The 21,111-nt window shown below is 39.1% G+C and overlaps 1 protein-coding gene across 2 annotated transcripts in view; it reads right to left on the bottom strand.

Annotated features, from left to right (window-relative positions):
* setd2 (SET domain containing 2, histone lysine methyltransferase) overlaps window positions 1-16,629 on the bottom strand; it is a 42,193-nt gene extending 25,564 nt beyond the window's left edge. Inside the window, exons 1-3 of one of the 2 annotated variants that reach the window (XM_057834254.1) lie at window positions 16,123-16,629; window positions 14,792-14,914; window positions 3,330-3,351 (exon numbers count right to left, since the gene is read on the bottom strand). In XM_057834254.1, the coding sequence (XP_057690237.1) occupies window positions 3,330-3,351; window positions 14,792-14,820 (51 nt within the window). In that variant the 5' untranslated portion in view covers window positions 14,821-14,914; window positions 16,123-16,629. The remainder of the gene's footprint in view (window positions 1-3,329; window positions 3,352-14,791; window positions 14,915-16,122) is intronic. The other variant, XM_057834255.1, reaches the window with a different exon arrangement.
* Window positions 16,630-21,111: the final 4,482 nt, after the last annotated feature.

The raw sequence follows: 21,111 nt of genomic DNA, 5'->3' as shown, positions 1-21,111 counted from the left end.
GTTAAAGGATTTACCCAACATATTAAAAAATAGTAATTATTGAATTTTTGAATTCTATATATTTTGATTCAGGAATCACAATGGTGTCCCTAGCACACAAACCAACAGAAAACTGACATAAGCAGGGATTCCCCTATATTCAACAGATTGTGGCGCACCGCCACACTAAAATGAAAGCCGCCACGCCTGGCAAATGAGATGTATTTTATTTATTTATTTAAATAAAAAAAATTTTTTAAAGGCCGCTTCAAACTAGCGGCAGCCGAGTGGGAGGAGTTCAGCGGACACCTATTCATTGTGTATTGTAGCCTAATGTTCGTTACTATGCAGGCCCCCCCCTTAAGAGACGCAAGGGGAACGAGTAGGAAGAATGGGAGAACGAGCGAGATAGCGAGAGATAGCGGTCGCATGTTGTAGCAGCCCGCTGTTATTTTGTTATTGTTTTTCTTTATTATTGTTACCACAATAAAGTGGGTAAGCAAATACAGACTTCTCTCCTTCTTGCCCATATCCGGGGCATTACAATAATTTGGATCGGACTTTTCGGCGAAAGTGAGCGGTGGACGGCCGTCTTGGACGGAAAGCAAACTTTGACTAACTTGCGCTGAGAGACTGCGGAGAGGCGGGGCCCAAAATAAAGCCTTGCTCTATTTTCAGAGCGTTGGTCACAGTAAACGATTTATCAGTTCAAGCAGAGTAAAATGATACATATTCACGGTACAAGAACGTCGTTTCTGTGTCCATCGATTGGTAAGAAAAGGCTGTTTGTACGAGTGACGTGTGGGCGCTCCCGTCAGGGGGGACATTTCACGTGGAGTGGCTATTTTTCGGCACAACACCGGCGCGCCAACTTCAGACAATTACGGCTGACGAAACTTTGATAAATGCGCCCCCCCCACCCAAATTTCGCGAGCTCTGGGACACTCGAAAAATGACTCTCATACCTCTCCTTGCTAAGTTAATGGTACCTCGACGTGCCTTTGTGTGGAAATTTAGTTTACGAACAACGGGGAAAAAACTATTCACCTTCTCACCGAATCAAGTAAAACTCTTTACACGGCTATTAGAATTCCCCCAGTGCTCTAAATGGGTCAGTTGACAGAAGGACTGTTATTGTTGTGGTAATGTAGTACTTATGAGGGTCAAATAAAAGGAAAAAGGAGGACTACGACGGTGGTCTGCAACCCGCGGCTCTCGGGCCGCATGCGGCTCTTTAGCAATGCTTCGGAGCTTTTTTTTTTTTTAAATGGAAAAAGATGGGGGAGGGAAATATATTTTTTTGTTTTAATAGGATTTCTAGGAGGACAAACATGACACAAACATTCTTTCAATTCATTAATATTGTAATGAAGTTAAACTTGTGGTGGCATAGTACAACAGAGTAGTCACGTGGTGCGTCATTCTCTATAGGATCCACTGCAGGGAAAACAAACATTTAATCATGAAGGCTAATTACGTATTTCTATAGTAGGCTAATATAGCTAGTATCGATAATTATAAGGCTTGTTAAAGGCTTTTAATTTTTTGTGGCTCCAGACATACTGTATCAGTTTTTTTTGTGTTTTTTGGGGGGTCAAATATGGCTCTTTCAACAGTTTGGGTTGCCAACCCTGAGTCACTACGAGATGTAAGTCGTACTATTGCCACGAGAAAAAAAGTCGCATTAGTACATCGGGTAACGTAGCTGTAATCAGCTACGCATTTTACATACATGTACTGTAGCTGAGAGGTACAACATTAGCCTGGCTAATGAAATATTTCAAATATATCTTTGTTATGGTTCTTCTTGGGGGAAAAAATGAAGAAAAAAAAATTCGCTGTGGCACGACATGGTGAGGCTGTCCGACTCCGATGCAGCCCACCACCACAGCTTCAAAAAATCCTAGGGGAAACACTGATAAGAAAACACAGGAAGAAACAGAAACTAGAAAAGAAAGAACAATAAAACGCACAAACTATCAATGCACAACAAACAGGCTTTTACGTCAATGGCACCACATGCTTGACCTCCATCTATAACTATTTGTAGGGTCCGTTATTTTCATTAAAATATTATTTTCAGACTCATTTAATCGTGCATGAACTTATACAACAGATTTCTTAATAGCACTTTCAAGGTGGGTAACCCAGAACTAACAAATAATTGACTGGCGATGTACCATCCAGGCGCACGCAATAACAGCTTCAAGGCATTATTATAGACTACATTTAGCCTCTGCAAGGATTTAGCTCTATACATTCAATTCATTTTTTTTTTAATTCACTCAATACTTCCAACACAAAAAAATCAGGATTTCAACTCAAAAGCTATCAAGTAGCTAATATTTTTGTTTTATTTTGTTGTTTTTAAGGTGAGGAACAACCTGACTGAGTCATACATCTCGAATGCTGATGCAGATGGTGGAAGTGCTCAAACCAGTGCTTGTGGCAACAAAGGTCATATACGAAGAAAAGAGACCCACCAATTCTATCATGCCCCATCCCATAGCCCCACTCTAGGCTCAACTGCTAACTGACACCTAAAGCACTTTTAAAGATTTTAAATTATTGAAAATTTTAAAGAAATTAAGGGTGCCATTCATCACGATCTCTTCAAGAAATATCAGTGGTTGTGGTTTGTTCCCTCTTTATGTGCAGGTAAAAAATTTGCAGTAGATGTATATTTTACAGCAATGTTGCACACAAAAAGGTGTCGTTGTTCAATAAATGACTCAATAAACCAATTTTTTCTATTTTGAAATATCCTGTTTTTCATTTTAATAGTTGTATCGTAGAATATCATATATATATTTTCGGACCAATATATCGATAATCGTTGTGTCGCAATATTGTAAGATAATCGTTATCGTGAGCCTTGTATCGCAAATCTTATCGTACCGTGAGGTGCCCTGAGGTTCCCACTTCTAATAAATAGCCAAAGTAATATTTCTGACTCCAAATTGCAACGGAGGACACTGCTGGAATGATGAAGCTCAGTATTTATAATGGGTACAAAACTGCCTTGGCAGCAAAATGGTCCCTATGTCTGAATCATTTTTTTCCTCTCGGATATTCTTAAAACCGCCTTGTGGCTCAAGCACTGCAAAATTCCTGTCTAGTAGGCCTGGCATGGATAACCAGTCCCCTAACATATATATGAAATTATACATACGGTTAAGTTTTATGTTGCAATATGTACCGGTACAGTGCAGTACAAAACATTGTTTTTCACCGTAAAAAATAATTCGTAGCATTTAAAAAAAAAAAATTACCAATACCACTTTACTTGGTATTTACATTTTGCGAGTACAACAGAATATCACAATATTTAACATCATAAATGCACTCACCGAGGCACCACTTCCTTCGTCTCTGAGATTATAAAGGAACAGCATGGAAACATAAAACGGAAAACAATGTTTTATTAGTACAATGTATTAAATATCTATTTTAATAAAAAGCAAGGATATTGTAAAAATAAAGACAGTATTGCATAACTGATATTGTTGGCCAATCTATAACAGTATTATTACAGAAAAAAAACGTTCGCGAGAGGAAACGTTCATGATTAAAACACTTACATACTTACCCAGAGTTAAAAAAACAATGTATGCTTTATTTAAAATCAACAAGCTCATTGGCATGCTTAACACTGTGGCTGCCACGACTAACTGACGAATCGTCATTCAAATCAATTAACAGCTATTTTGGTTATTAGAGAGCATGTTTGCCTAAAAATTGACCAAAAATTTCTTTGAGCCTCTTAATGTTAAATATTCTCCAATTTCTGAGATTATCTTTGTAATTTGGCTAAACATGAAATTTTCAAACTGCTGTTGCTTTGGAAAACACTGATAGTTACATAGCAGGGTTGGATAATACTGTAAATCGATATAAAAATCATGCCATTATCATTTTAAATGAAATATGGAATTAAAATAAATCGTAAATATCGATATAGTTGAAATGTGCACCTTTCAGAGTTTCAATTTCAAATAAGGTACTTCTGTAATTATACATTATTTATGATTAACTTGTATTATTTGAACAACTGAGCATTTTGTCAAGAATCAGGTGAAGAAAACGGTTGATTATTTATTTATGTGATTTTGCCACTGTTCACTGAAATAGTTAAAAAAAAAAAAAAAACTTGTGACATGTCACATTTGGCTTTGACTTGCACCGAACATAACCTCTCACTTGGCAAGGAAAACATCGGAATATACATTTTTATCAATATTTAGCCTAAATATATCATGCATCTCCTGATATATTTACTAGTCCATAACGCCAAGCCCTATTACATAGTAACATTCATAGTAGCACTTTTCTCAGCTAATAGTTTTTGGTTCTAATGCACATTTACAGCTGGAATGTTCAGCCAAGAGTAATATAAGAGAATAATATTTTATATAATTAGCCGATTAATCAACTAATCCCCAAAAATAATTGGTGATTAGTCAACTATCAAGTTAATATTTTATGGTATGGCAGCAGCCTGGTCAATACTTGTCAAATTGGCATAGAGGAGAGCACAAATGGTATGGAATGTATATTACTTTATGGGGATATCCAAGAACCCTAGTTGGACATTATTTCACAGACTCAGCCTTTCTGCCACTATTATATTAGTTATACCCAGGGACACACCCAGTAAATATTACCATTATGACATAGCAAATACAAATACAGTATGTGTATGAGATTTGTACCAGACGTTTCAAAAAAAGACTTGCATTCAAAGCAATAAAAGACCAGTATACAACTATACTGCTAACTATTGACAATAACAAATTTTTACGTCAGGCACATCTACAACACACCTAATTACGATGCATACTAAGTTGTGATTACTCTGATATGTAAGACACATAAAAAGAATATTGAAATATTACTTTAAACCTTGCCTGTACTTTTAATAATGGTCTTATGACGCCAAGTCTTAAGAAGATTTTTTGTTTTTCTTCTGTCATCAAAAAAAAAAAAAAAAACATTATTAGAACACCTTTGTTTCTTCACTTTATTATTCATTTTAAATGCCCGGTACAACTGAAGGCACATTCACCACTCTGGTGGTAAAGAAATAGAAGGTCTCAGACAAGTTCCGCTTCTCCATACGAGACACCCAGATTCCATCAGTGGGAGACAAGCCAGTCAAGAGCCTGGGGAAGATCTACGACAGCACCTTAAAGGACACCACAGCACTCCATGCAACATCAGAGGAGTTGGGAGCCTGGATGACAGCGGTGGATAAGTCAGGGCTACCAGGCAAGTTCAAAGCCTGGGTTTACCAACATGGCATCTTGCCTCGACTCCTCTGGCCACTGCTGGTCTACGATGTGCCAATGACCACCGTCGAGTGCCTCGAGAGAAAAGCTAGCTCTTTTTTGAGGAAGTGGCTGGGCCTTCCACGAAGTCTCAGCAGCATCGCACTGTACGGGAGGAACAACAAGTTTACTCTGCCCTTCAGCAGTCTGAAGGAGGAGTTTATGGTCACCCGAGCAAGAGAGGTGCTGCTGTACAAGGACTCAAGTGACAGCAGAGTCTTCTCATCTGGCATACAAGTGAGACCGGCAGGAAGTGGTGCGCTCAAGAGGCAGTCAACCAGGCTGTGTCCCGCCTGCGGCACAGTGAGCTGGTGGGAACGGTGGCATGTGGACGAGCAGGACTTGGGAGTAACCAAAGACCTTCCTACAACAAGGCACAGGGGAAGGAAAGGCGCCTGCTTATCCAGAAAGAGGTTCGAGCAGGGGTGGAGGAAGAGCGCTGCAGTAGGACAGTAGGAATGCGGCAGCAGGGGTCGTGGACCCGATGGGAGGAGGCAGCTGGCCGGAAGATTTTGTGGACAGAGCTATGGCGATCTGAGCCACACCGGATCAAGTTCCTCATCCAGTCGGTTTACGACGCCCATCCAACCTCCACCGCTGGGGCCTGGCTGAGAACCCTCTGTGGCCACTCTGCCAAAGAGCCAGATCGCTGGAGCACATCCTGAGTTGCTGCCCACGAGCACTGGGAGAGGGACGTTACCGGTGGCATCATGACCAAGTGCTGCGAGTCATCACTGAGGCCATCAGCACAGGGATTTCCACCAGCAAACACAAATAGCCAGTAAGGCAATCCATCACCTTTGTCAGAGCTGGGGAGAAACCACAGCAGCACCGTGGTGAAGCAGGTGGTCTCCTGGCAACAGCCCAGGACTGGCATTTGAAAGTCGACTTAGGGAAACAGCTCAAGTTCCCAGAGAACATCGCGGTGACCACACTCAGGCCTGACATCGTCCTTGTGTCAGAAACAACAAGGCAAGTGCTCCTGCTGGAACTGAAAGTTCCCTGGGAAGACAGGATGGAGAAGGCTTTTGAGAGAAAGAGAGCCAAGTATGAGGAACTGGCAGGCGAATGCCGAAGCAGGGGATGGAAGACCCGGTGCAATCCCATTGAAGTCGGGTGCAGAGGATTTGCCGGTCAGTCACTCATCAGGGCACTCAAGATGCTGGGAGTGAAGGGACTGCACACCAGGCGAGCCATTAGGAAAATCAGTCCCGCAGCAGAGAAGGCGTCCAGATGGCTGTGGATCAAGCGGGGCGACGTGTGGTCACATGCTCTTAAGACACAAGCCGGGACTTGATCAACCCCGGCTGGGTCCCCTGGGCGAGGGTGTATGTTGTGAGACCCGAAACACCCAGTGAACCCAGGTGCCAACACTGATGATGTGTCTTAAGTTGCACCAAAAGTCTATATAAGAACATTTGTTTGGACTGACAACAATGGCGGAGTTTGACTTTTGGGGCGGGGGGGGACAACATGTTGATGACCCCGAAACGCAGTGTCAGCAATAAAATTAACTTACAAGAAAATTTATAATAATAAGTTGAAAATAAGCGTTTTTTGTTTCCCATCATTTTTGAGGGGAATTCTAAATCAGGCTGCTTAGATCGTCACCGCCGGTGTTTTGTCAAATTTTGCACCCCATCTGAAATTGCAACTTTTGTTAAAAATGGCCGCGAATACAGCGGTACTTACGTTTGATCGTGGACAGACATGAAGAAAAGTTCTCCTAAGACATATGCTGCCATGTTAGCTGCACACAACAACTGCACACCGCTCTCTCACTGTTTACGTCTTCGGTGTGTCGTTAAGCAATAAGTTACGCCATATTTGTGTTGAACATGCAAGTTTACGATGTTACTTGTTTGTTTAGCACCTGTGGATAACACTGAGAGTCCAACTGAATAGGGTTGTGACAAAATATCGAAATGGTGATATGTCGTGATACTTTGTATCCCAAAAGGTTATCGATATGCTCCTGCCAAGAATCGATAGATCTTTTAAAAAGGTGTCAAGGATTAAAAAAATATATATATATAAAGGAACCAACAAGTTGCTACCAAAATTTTCTACCATAATTGTGTCTGTTAACTCTAAGGCTGCATTAACGGTGCTCGACGCCCAAGCCATTTAGACTGGGAACGTTCGTTCATTCGAAACCAGAGCATTCACAATCATTCTGTCCGATTTTCAGGGCATTTACAGGTCACTTGCTGTTCATTTTAGGGCATTTACAGGTCATTTTCTGTTGAGTTTGAGTCACTGCCTATTAATTTGGGTGATTTCCAGGTCACTTCCTGTTCTGTAACTAAAAATATACAGGAAGTGACTCATAAAATACCCCAAAATCAACAGGGAGTAACTGAAAATCAACAGGTAAATGACCTTAAATGGCATAAAATTACTTTAATTAATCATTGCCTGGCATTGGCTGCCACTGACGGCCATAGACATTCAATCCGTATGAAGTGGGAGGGATGGCAGCGAATGAACATACTGGACGTGTACTAGTGATAAACTATTTCCAATTCACAGCAGAAGCTTGTTTTTCTGTTTATTAGTTGTTTGTAGAATATCCTAGAATGATTTCCTGATCAATGTAACGACAATCGTTGTATCGTCAGATCGTTATCGTGAGCTTTGTATCGCAAATCGTATCGAATCGTGAGGTACCAAGAGGTTCCCACTCCAACAACTGAATGTAAAAGAGGGCTTATTCACTGCCACAACAGCTTTGGGAGCAAAATATTATATGGGTGCAAAATTTGGCAGAAACTGTTGTGTGTTGCTCTGTTGTACAATTTGCGTCTAGTGGGATAATTTGAAACTCCGATCACCATTTTGGCGGTGCTGTCTGGCTTTGCATGGTTCACATTTTGAATCCTTGGTTCTTGCTCAGTAGTTCTTGTTGCTTTTGAAAGCTTAGGTCTGAAAAAATTACGCATATATTATCAAATCTTGCCCCTTCGTTCCTCAGGTGGTTTTGGCTAAGCAAAGCAAATGACCATCTAAGGTGCCAATTGTGTAACTTTGTATTTGTGGGTTTCTTGAATAAGACAACTTACTGAAAGAGTTGACGTTTTTTACTGACAGATCTTTAGTTACAGAACAGAAGAGAGACATCAAGATTAACTGTCCACTGGCAGGCTTTTTATCAGCTGTCTCGAGCACGCTGCGTTTCTCTGACCTCCGTGTGCTGTGACGAGCAGACATAACGAATTGAACATGCGGATATGATTTACTCATATCATTACAAAAGTCACATGATCTGTTCGAAAAATTGTTTTGACCCATTATGATTTACGATTAGGATTTTTCTTGTTTGTTTTATTGCTTTACATTTTTATAGACAATATTTTACTTGAAAATTCTTAATTTTAAAATCATATATAGGAAAGTCAATTACATGCGATGACATTTTTCGTCCACCGGGGGGGCCAGGAACCCCCTTAAACTCTGCTTATGACTAACAATGAATTTATGAAGCTATGATACATTGCCTTTTTCTACAAAATCATTCAATTTTTTACATCAGTGGATATGCGATTGAATTGCTGAAAACCTTTTGTTTAAAAAGTAAGCATATTTTCAGTGCTAGTACAGATTTAGCGAGAAAAGTAGTCCACGGTTTGCTTTAGGCGGAAACAAAATAATGTGACAGGCCAAAAATAGGTCACGACCCTTATGTTTGCCACTTGTGATCTTGCCTGAAGAATATGGAATCGGCAATTGCGGGGAGTGGAATGTTCTATTGATGTCATGATGCCTCATAATATAGAAGGAAATATCTGTATCTACCAACACCCTGTATCCTAATTCAGATAAACAGCAAAATATAGCATCGTTTAATGGCTAATTGCACAATGCAACTACGTTGCTTGGGGCTGTGTAAAAACAGTGCATAATCAAGTTTAGAATGAAAGCTTGTGAACTAAATTTTGGGAGAACTGTACATTTTGGCTTTCTGGAAATTTCTACATTTTGGTGCTAATGAGTGCATTTTGAATTTGAACAGCTATTCATTGTCATTCAAGATAGCAAAGTTAAATTTGCCCAAACCCTCTGTGAACAAGCCCTAATTTAAAGGTGGATCAATGCCTATTTCAGTCAACCAACACTCATATGCCGCATTCGGCATCAAAACACATACTTTGAGAGAGAAAAAAACAAAGCAAAAAACACGACAATACACTTTTAAGCAGAATTATGAGACTGATGACAATTGAGCTTAATAATATTGAAGAGGACGGTCAATTTTGAAGTAGCTTACAAAGGAAATGAACAAAAAACAGACAGCTAAAATATTTTCAAGCAGCTTCAGAAACAAAACAGAAAATAAAATTTCCGTTTAGATTCAGAATGAAAGCATCTAACAAAAAGTCTCTGAAGGATTTTCAGATGGAGAGATCATTGTAAAAGTAAAAATAGCAACATTTTCAATGGTCTTGGAATCTGACTGATTTTTAGTAAGATATCATTATTTGTTTTAGTTTCTAATACACTTAACATTACTTATAAATATAGCACTATTATGACACAAGTCCTACAAGTTTTCTGTTTCTTTGAGCATACAAAGTATGGAAATAACACATTCATAAAAAAAAAAAAAATGCAACGTAATGTAGTTTGCAGCAGTTCATTTGGGAGGAAAAAAAAGAACTATGAAGTAGTTCATTTTAAAATTTATGAGTTGAACTTTGAGCTTGAAATGTGTCACTGGTGAACAAGTAGTAATTTTTGAGTTTGTCTAGCCGTCAGTGAGCTCTTACTTCAGCTCTTAGCAGGACGCTTTAGAAGATGATTTCCAGACGAACTTCCTTTGTCTGTCTTATGTGCGTCTCGTTCCTCTGCAGGGAGTTTAATATCTGGAAAAGCACGAGAGGTTGTAGCCACTTCTGTTTGTGTATCAGGTTTGGAATGTGTCAACATACGAGGCGGCACACACTTTCGCAGAGCTCGGCGGCATCGGCTTTGCTCTACAGTCGCGTATTGATTTGCTGTTCATAGTTGATTACTCTGCTCCAACATGATTTCAGATAGACTTTTGGTGAAAGGCATTCTGTAGCACTCAAGCAGGGACAGTGTTTCGTTGCTACATTTAGCGATAGTTTTGCATAGTACCATCGCTGATCTATCGTTTTCTTGTTAATTACTATTCAATCTCCTTTCGTGAAACAATTACTTGTCAGAAGCGTATCTAAGCCACCCCAATGGATACAATGGTGCTGGTGTGACGAGCAGCTGCGTATCTTGTTTAACAATTCTAGCTAACCAATCACAGTTACGTAGGTGGAGGAGCTACTCGTACCATAGCCAGATGTGCTTGAAGCCACACTGAGGCAAATGTAATGATGTCACCAACAAACGTTATCGGTTGGTAGAGTTCAAACTAGGGCTGTCCCAAACGACTAATTTTCTTCCGATTAGTCAGTCGACTATTATTACGATTACTCAACTAATCTTCCAATTTTTTATTTTATCGCATTATTATTATTATTATTTATTTATTTATTTATTTATTTATTTTACCAATTTAGCAATAAAATTTTTGTTGACGCTTATTTATTCACAAAAACATTTTGGAACACCTAAATTCTTATTAAAGTACAAATAAACACTGAGGTCAAATGCTGATAGCATTAACTATGAATGTAAACAGATTCAGAACACTGACTTCGCCTTTCCAACGAGATTCAAAACAATTCTTAAAAAATCTAGCATTAATATTATATTATACTACTATATATATTAGTATTATAATAATTATTCATTGCCAATCAGATTTTTCATAAAGGCATCATTTAAAAGCTCTTCTTAGTATAGAATCTGAATTCTGAAGTATGTGGGATTAATTCCACAAACCTTTATATATATATATGACGAACAATACATGCTTTTATTTTGAAATGTTCACCGGAAGTACATTCGCTTAACTGCTAACCGTAAGCTTTACAATCCGCAAAAAAGCACTTTTCGTCATTGCATGTGGTGTCAGTTTTAGTTTTTTTTTTCTTTTCATTTTTTTCGTTTGCAAATGCTGTTAACCAGCTATTTTTCATGTCTGAAGTACAGCTGTCCCGACTAGTCGACAAAGTCGACGTCATCGATAATGTAAATCCGTCGACGAGCACAACATCCTGTCGACGGTTAATGAAGGGTAAAAAAAATATATGCGTGGAAAGTTCAGAATGTCGGATGCTCGGTATGCAAGCGGGGAAAGCTGAACAAAGCAAAAAAAGTGCACCGGAGTGTACAAAACATTTACTTATTCCAAAGAAACAAAGGAGGGTACACTGTTGTGTTCTGTCTCTTCAATGCCAAGCTTGGCTGCACGTCGGCCGTGAATAAACACCTACACTGTCACCCAGTTGTCATTTTCGAAGACGACAGGAGTAAGTCCATCTAACTAACTAACTAACTAACTAACTAACGACATGTTTTATTGAAGTTGCTAAGCCTGTCGCAATATGCAATGAGTCCATTTATCGCACGGTAAATAAAAATGAGGGCGGTAATTTTCATGGCTGCTTTTTATCGCTGCGCGCGCGTGCATACCTTTGTGCGTGTGTGCTGAAGGCATATGAGACTCTAGTTCCTTTCTCTTATCAACACACTGTAGAATTAAAGTTCAGACATACAAAATAAGAAAACGCATCTATATTAAACACTGTAAATGTTAGCATTGCTACATTGAAGTGAATGGGGAAAAAAAGAGCACCTTCTTTAGCCTGCTATAAAACATTAGCAGTCTTCTCCAAAGCGCAAACTTGCTGTTAAAAGGTGACACTTCGAACATGAAAAATCGCTGGTTAACAGCATTTGCAAATGAAAAAAATAAAAAATCTATTCCCGACACCACATGCAATGACAAAAAGTGCTTTTTTGCGGAGTGTAAAGCTTAAGTTAGGTGTTTGGCGAAAAATCAAAACAAAAGCATGTCATGTTCGTCATATTAGGCTCGAGCGTATGACGTGGCACTCGCGAGGTTTCCGCCGCTATCGCCATTGTGGAAGCGAGAAACATAAGCAATGAGGCATTTCAACACAGGTCGCTCTTTAAAAATGGTTGGAAATTATTGTGCGGTAAAGAATTGCAACAACCGATCGAATAGAAAGGAGAATGTACAGCTCGACGGAACACCACTGAGTTTCTTCCGGATCCCTACATGGAGAAAAGGCGAGGGAAAGCTCATATCTGAACTTACCAAACGTCGAAGAATGGCATGGGTGGCCTCGATCAGAAGGAAGGGCATAACGTTTGATTCTCCAGTTACACACTGAGTTTGCTCTATGCACTTCCACTCCGGTAAGTTAATTTCGTTTGTTTACGCAAATTTCAGTAACTTTACGCCCTAAGTCGGCCTGTTGTTAGCTATTGCTAAAGCTAAACAACTAGCATGCATACATGTGCATTGTCTTCATAAGACATAATTCATGTCGTTGCTAAATGAAAAAGCTGTAATATTTTGACGTGAGAGAGTGGCAAAGAATTTGTACACAGGCTACATTTTATGCAGCAAAAGATTTGTACATCCGTGGTCACAGACTAATGTAAACACACATTGCCTACCTTTGCTAGAAAGATGTGTTGCCGTTTGCTATGGTCATAAAGTGAAGATCCTGCACCCATCCCCAGCAAAACTGTTCGTAGCTTTGTAGCGATTTGTAGTTTCGGAATTGCTGATGAGTGTAGTAACATATACCAAACACTAAATACAGCATGATGTCCATTTCGCGTAGTGGTGGAAGCTTGTCGACATCTTTATTCCATTTGTGTTCGGCTTGCTCGTGAGGGTCAACATTGTTCACATCCTTAAAATTGCTCACATATCTGTCCTTCGCCGTGGTAACAAGTTTGTCTCTGTATCGAACTGGCAAGTATTCCTTACTTTTTTCCATCTTTGGTTGCCGCTAAGTTTAAATGTCCCGTGATGCTTCCGCAATGGTTGCGTTGTCGCAAATCTCGCATGATCCCGTGCTGCTGTGACGTAAACGCTCGAGCCTAATAAATAACAATTACTGGAGTTAATTCCACATACTTCAGAATTCAGATTCTACAATAAGAATACCTTTAAAATGACACCCTTTATGAAAAATCTGATTGGCAATGAATAATTATTATAATTATTATAATACTGTTATATATATAGTACTCTAATATTAAACCTAGGTATTTTTTTTTACGAATTGATTTGAATCATGTTGGAAAGGCGAAGTCAGTGTTCTGAATCTTTTTACATTCCATTCTTTTGCATTAGTTAATTCTATCAGCATTTGAACTCATTGTTTATTCGTCATTTATTATTGTTATTTCCATGTTTATTTGTCCTTAAATAAATAATTTAAGTGTTCCGAAATGTTTTTGTGAATTGATAAACGTCAACAAAAATGTCATTGCTAAATTAGTTTAAAAAAGCATTTTTTAAAATTATTAGATTAGTCGACTAATCGTAAAAATAGTCAGCTGACTAATCGGGAGAAAATTAGTCGTTTGTAACAGCCCTAGTTTGAAGTGTCACCTCTTAACTGCAAGTTTGCGTTTTGGAGAAGACTGCCAATGTTTCGTAGCAGGCTAAAGTAGGTTGTCTTTTTTCCCCATTAGCCTCAATGTAGCAAAGCTACCGTTTACAGTGTTTAATATAGATGTGTTTCCTTATTTTGTATGCTGAACTTTAATTCTACGGGGTGTTGATGACCAATAAACATCTGCGAAAGGAACTGGAGTATCATATGCCTTCAACATGCATGCACAAATGTATGCACGCATGCACGCAGCGATAAAACGCAGCCGTGAAAATTACCGCCCTCATCTTTATTTACCGTGCGATAAATGGACTTACTGCATATCGCGACAGGCTTAGCAACTTCAATGAAACATGTCGTTAGTTAGTAAGATGGACTTGCGATCTGCCAGCTTGTTGTCTCCTGTCGTCTTCCAAAATTACAACTGGATGACGGCGCTTTAGGTGTTCATTCACAGCCCACGTGCAGCGTGAAGAGGCAGGACACAACAGTGTACTCTCCTTTGTTTCATTGAAATAAGCCAATGTTTTGGCCACTCTGGTGCGCTTTTTTGGCTTTTTGCCGCCTTCCCCGCTTGCATACCGAGCGCCCAACATTCTCAACTTTCCATGCATGTATTTTTTTTAACCCTTCATCAACCGTCGACGGGATGTTGTGCTCGTCAATGCATTTACGTCATCGATGACGTCGACTAGTCGGGACAGCTCTAGTCCAAACCTATTGTTTGAGGCACATTCATTCCGAATAACCGTAGGACCGTTTTGATTTCATTGTATTTATTTCGGAACACTATACTAGTCTGGTAGGGTCATTGTCTGTAATGTTGTGTTGACCCCACACAATGACGTTCCAACTCTAGGCCATTTCTGACCCTGCAAAGTAATCTTAATGTGTCACGTCTATATTTTCTTTTTCCAATCTAAACAACGCACGCAGTGAATTCTGTGTTTTTCTGCCTGCTAATACCTGATTTCTGACTTGAGCAGAGTGTCCATTGAGAAACCCTTCTAGGATTAGTAGGCCTGTAGACGCTGCTTGGCCAAGAATAATCCAAATCAGAGAAACGAACCCTCCAAAGTGACGCCACACCTGGCAAAAAGAAAAATAAGTTTGCAATGAGCTGAGTAGTGTGTCCATAAGACTACCAATGATTTCAAAAAGCTTTTTGCCTTATCAAGTAGAGGAACTTATTGAGTAGCATTAACTTATGCATGTAGAGAGAGCGAGCACATGCTTCTGACGGTTGGTTTGACTGAATTCCACTGAAGCCTTCTCTCAAGATGGTTATCAATTGCTGTGCTGCAAAGAGTAAAGCCGCTGCACTCATTCGTGCTGCCTTCACTATGTTTTTCATGGTTTTATTCAATGCGGTTTGGCTAGAATCACAACAACAAACCAACGGTTGATCAGACTGATTAATAAAGGTGAAACATAGGGACCGTGAAGTAGGTAAAGCGAAAAAATGAGTCTGATGAGTAAGTACACAGTGTAATGTCATGGTTATTACAATGTTTAAAATGGCATGTTATATATGAACACCGTCTGTTTGAAGGATTTACAACGACCAAAGAGCCACAACATGGCCTGTGCGGGAAGCCTCGGTGCAGCCCAACATGGCCTTTTAAAAGCCAGTTCCTGTCCATTTTCATAGCGAGTGTGGAATGTGGAACAAGTAAATTCATTGGTTACCGCTTGATTCCACCGAAAACATTAATTTTACAAATCAATTGCGATCGTAATTAACGGACAACCAGGCCTATATTACGGTACACTTACGTTTTGATGATAATTTACACACACACAAAAATGGTCAAACCAGTAAAGCTAGCTTGGTTAAGCTAAATATGAACAGCAATGTGGTCAATTTGCTTGAATTGGCTCAAGCATGCCCCCGAAATCATCGTGTTACGCTTGAACAAATTATGGATGTATATGTGCTCAGTTATAGGGTGAAAGGGGGATAATCGATTGTCTTTCTGTGCCTAAAAGGCTAATCTTTGGCGAGCATGAGCGGCTAACTAGTTTACATGGCTGTAGCAACACGAAGACTACGGAACCTTTTACGATTGTTGCTCTCGTTAGATTTGAAAACAGCATTCGATTAACAGTTTTGAGAGTTGTGTTTTCCTGTCGTTATGCAAAAATGCACACTTTTCTTTTATCAAAGACGGTCCATCTGGCATTATCAGCATGCTAACACTAGTAACAGGGGGGAGGTGTTGTCTCCGCCTGTGTGTGCGTTTCGCTTCAAGCGACACAACGTGAAGTAAATACATACCTTTTGAGGGGATACTCACTTTAGAAAGTGTTTAAGGTCAAGAGACGCTTCCATCTTTGAAATTCCCGACACGGCGTCCTTCCCTGAACATCAAGCCCCAATGCGTGCCGACGTCAAATCCGTCCGCGGTTGTCGGAGGTGATGGTCGGCTGGTGAGGCTCTGCTCAGTGGCTCCGCTGCGTCTCACTCAATGTTATGCTACCCACACTAGCCAACAGTTGGGAGTACGCTAGTGCCGATCCGTAGTAATTGTGTCCACACATATGACAAGCATCCCACGGCGTGCTTGGTTCAAGTTGAAGCAAATGAGACAGGGCGAGAAAAATGCCTCCGTTTCCATTTCCCTCTGCGGCATTCGGTGTGTCTCGTCGCGGCGATAACGTCACATGACGCGCGGACACAGCTGGCCTGGCCTGGCCTGGCCTGGCGTGGATACTGAACGCTCCGGTTCGTGTCGTGTGGGTCGGACTCGAAAGCACTGAGTCAACTACTATACTAAAGTAATTATAATAAAATAAACTAGAATACTACATTTATGTAGATATTGCCTGGGGATGCTTTGCCATCCCATTGTTCACTTCCTATTATTTTTGGGGCATTTTCGGCTCACTCCCTTGTTAATTAATTTGCTGCCATTGACGGTCCTAGACGTCCAATAGCGTACCGCAAGCAACACGTCACTTCCGTTCATTAATATTCATGACGTTAGCAACTGTTGCTAAGGAGGGGACACGCTTCCGTTTGTCCCCAATAGTAAATGAATGGAAATGGTGTACGAAGGAGATATTTACAGCGCTAAACCTACCAATTCTGACCGAAATGATGACCCTGGTGGCAAATTCACTGGTAAAGATGTGGAAGAACATACAAATGTTCAGTTAAAGAGATGGATTGAGTGTCGAGGGCTGAAAAAGACGGAAAAAGGAAACGAGTCAACCTAAGCTTAGCCTTAGCTTTTTTATCGACACCTTTTTCTTACGCCACTGACAATGACACTCTCCTGTTTCAACAATGTATCCTTTACCACCATATGCCCTGTCTTTCTTATAAATTATATCCTCTGGTTGTCTTACGTTTCTGACTGTTCTTTTGGGTAATTTACATTGCTATTTTTCTGTAGCGATCGCAAATGCTACTCGTTGAGAGCCAACGAACACTTTTAATTTTTCATTAATAGCAAATCTTAATTCTATAATATATTTTGACTGCCTACATGTTTACTGCATATGAAATGTGAATGGCTCCACCTTGTTGGCGTTAATCGTCCACGCAATTTGATCCAATGTTCACATTTTTTCCTCCGAGTTTTTGGTTTCGGGAAACGTATGAAGAAAACATCATTCATATGTCGTAATGTCTAGAGGCATTTATACAAGTTCCATATCAGCAGTGCTTGATCGGCATGTTCATTTTTGAAAGATTACCGGAGAAAACTAGCAGAAATATAATAGTTTGTATGCTAGGGCATGTCTATAATGTCCCACTTCCGTTTTACGATATGACGTCACGGTCTAAAAATAGCATTCGTGCGGTACGCTATTCCTTTTGACTAGACATGTGCTGATTACCGGTTTTAAGGTATACCGTGGTATGAAAACGTCACAGTTTCAAAACCGCAAACATTTCCCGCCATGCCGTCCCTACGGCATTAGCTATTTTTTATGTCCCTAAAATGTAGTGAAAAATCCCTTGCTTGCAGCTGCAAGGCTCAACCCTCCCCCACCGCTTGTTGTTTAGTGTCAGTGAATCAGCTGTGCTACACTATGGCTGGAGGAGATGAAACTCCTGAACTTTCCCCTCATCGAGGAGAACGAAATCGTTGGTATGGGAATACTTCGGCTACAGAGAAGTTACAGACTGTTGTGACTTGGAGTAGGAGGCCCAACCGACATGTAAAACATGTTGCTGAAGATACAAATACCTCCAATATGATTTTGCATTTATACAAATTAAAGGTTAGTAAACACTATCATGAACATTTCCCACCAGCTGTTAGAGTAAACTCCAGCGTGTTTAGTGTGTCTAGCGGTGGTAAAACATGTGTTTTTTTCTCTTTGGCAACTGTCTGTGTTGAGAAAGAGAGTGTGTGTATAATGGAAACATGATACGAGTCATACGCACATGCTTTTAATGGAAAATGATTCAATTATTTTTGTTCTGATGAAATAATGTTGAGCTGTGGCTATGGGTTTATGCTCACCTACAGGACTTCATTTATTTGAATTTTATTTTAAATATTTCAGTTTTAAAATTTTAAAATTTTATTTTAACATAACATTATACTTGTGTACTTTTTTTTAAGCCAGAAATGTCAAAGTAACACATTTTACAGCTCTGATTGCAATACAATGATCCTGTGAAACCATGATATTTTTGCTTCAGGTTATCATATCGTCAGAATCTCATACCGACACATGCCTACTTTTGACTGAACATTTGTTCATTCGCTCCCTCCCAGTCAAAAAGGATTGAACATATAATACCGTCAGTGACACTGAAAGATAAGCATTCACAGCCAGCCATCCCAGTTTAGCCAATTTTGACAGTAAGAATTACCACAAGATACCTGTTCTCGAAAATTTCTAAGTAAAACAAAAACTGCCATAAAAATGAATACTCAAATGAAGTACAGATATTCTTGGGGGAAAATACTCAAATGCCCCAGATCATTCATACAGTACAAACTCACCGTTACTGTCCTGCAGCTTTGCATGATCTTGTCTCACTCACAAAATTACTTGACATCTGAGCCTGATTTGTTTAACAACTTATTCTATTGTCTGAATGATAACAGTTATATATTAAAGTTAATTGTGCCATTTGCTCTACCTTGGTGCTAGAAAGAGCCAAAATGACCCAGTTTTTAATTGATTTTTTCATATCGGCCAGTCAGATTTTAAAGAAAGGCCGATAACGATATATACATCAAATTTCCTAATATCGGCGCTGATAATCGGCCCGGCCTATAATATAATATATATTATATATATAATTGGTCTATCTCTACTTGGTACATACAAAATTAAGTGAACAGGGATACACGCTTTAGTGAATTTAAAAAAAAAATGTATTGAAATTATATTATTGTGAATGACCTCTCTCAGTACACAAATGTACCTCAGCACAGAGGTTGGTGATCACTGGTTTAGCGTTCATAAACCACTATCCTGGTTTAAACCACTGTATAAGTTTTTGCTAGGCAAGTCAAGGTTGAGAAGCTATCACTTAAGTAAGCAGGAGGCTTACGACCTTTCCACTACAAAGAATACTTCTTTTGTGCCTTCAATGAGACATAATAACAAACAATGTATAGGCACTCTTCACCATTTTTACAACTGAATGGAATATTCTTGTGGCTGATTACCCCCAATTGACTCCTGTTGCAGAGGCCTCCCTTCATTTTTTTGTTTAAAATCAGTTATTTTGCATTCCAAAAGAGTGATACCATTAACGATTGGGCTATTCATAGCATGGAAAACTTAACATGCAAACATTAGAACTCCATGATTTTCTGAATATAATTGTTACAAATACTGTATGATCTGATATTCATACAAGTCATGGTTATTGACAAATTTGTCTAAAATAATAACACAAGAAGAATCAACCGGTTATTAATTCTAAATGATTCACGTTCAACTGATATTTTGTATGTTGAAAGAGTTTGTTCAATAAAGAGATTTTTTTTGGAGGGAGGATATTTTTAGTCATGTCTATCAATACATTTTGAAGATGTCATCACATTTACGACAAACCTATTAGGAAAAGTCCAAATTAACTGCTTTAGGATATTTTTAGTCATGTCTATCTATACACTTTGATGATCTCATCACATTTTGGACAAACCTATCAGGAAAAGTCCCCCCCAAAAAATCAAACAGTTGAAAAACCTTTTTTCTACTGTATTTAGTTCCGGGATCACAAAAACAATCACACTTAAGCGGTCCTATCGAGTTTTCACCAACTGAAGAAGCATGCTTAGCAAGTAAAGGCAAAACGTATTTGAAGGCAATCAATGATGTTATCTAGCTATAGTAGCTAAGACAGAGCAGGCCCGCTCTTTTTGATGCCCCCCCCAAATATAAACTTTCAATTAAAACAAATGCAATGCAAAGTTGCATATATGAAATATTACTCTATTTTAATTATTTGGACAGTCTTAATGGCCTTGACTGTATCCTAACTATAACAGGCACAGCCTGAGTTTGTCTGGACACACACAGTTTGTGTGGATTGTGGACATCTATTCAAAAGTTATCATTAGCTTCATTCACCACAAGTCCTGGTCACAGAATCTGTGTTATGGTAGTTAGTAAAATAAGGAGACTGATATTAAAAAAAAACTATTGACGGCAATCGACGTCCTATCTATTTTCAATGAAAGGGACTGGAAGTGATTGAATGATCTCAGCCCTCTCAGTTACAACCTACTGCCGTCAATAGCAGCCAAAAGGTTCAGCTATGTGAGGTCACAAGATATTCATAAAACAAACAAACAAACAAACAATTAAACAAACAAACAAACACACACGAACAAACAAACAAACAAACACGGACGGACTGACAGACAGACAAAATAAATAATAAAATTCCCAGAGCAAAATACACATGAGCCAAAATTATTCGAATTCTTCTTTTTCATCATTTTAAAAAAATTCATTAAAATGTTTTGATATTTAATTTAAATTTATTAAGTATTTTATTTTATGTATTTATTTATTGTTTTGAATCAATTTTATTTTATTTAGAATTATTTATATCTTTGATTGCTCATGGGATTTTTCCCCCTTTTTTTTTTTTTTTTCAAATTATCATTATTATGTTTATTACAAGTTAAATAATTGATCCCCCCCTTAAACTGCATCCTTTAATTAATTTATTCCTTTTGTTTGTTTAAAAAAAAAAAAAAAAATGTAGTTTTTATAATCCGTCGCAAAATACATGCGATAGATATGAAATGGCGACCGCAACATACTGTCCTGCGGGCCCCAGGGCTGCAGGTTTGAGA

This window comes from Corythoichthys intestinalis, chromosome 4 (assembly GCF_030265065.1).
Source record: "Corythoichthys intestinalis isolate RoL2023-P3 chromosome 4, ASM3026506v1, whole genome shotgun sequence".
Classification (NCBI taxonomy): domain Eukaryota; kingdom Metazoa; phylum Chordata; class Actinopteri; order Syngnathiformes; family Syngnathidae; genus Corythoichthys; species Corythoichthys intestinalis.
Note: the sequence above shows the minus strand (reverse complement) of the source record. Positions and strands in the feature narration are given on the sequence as shown.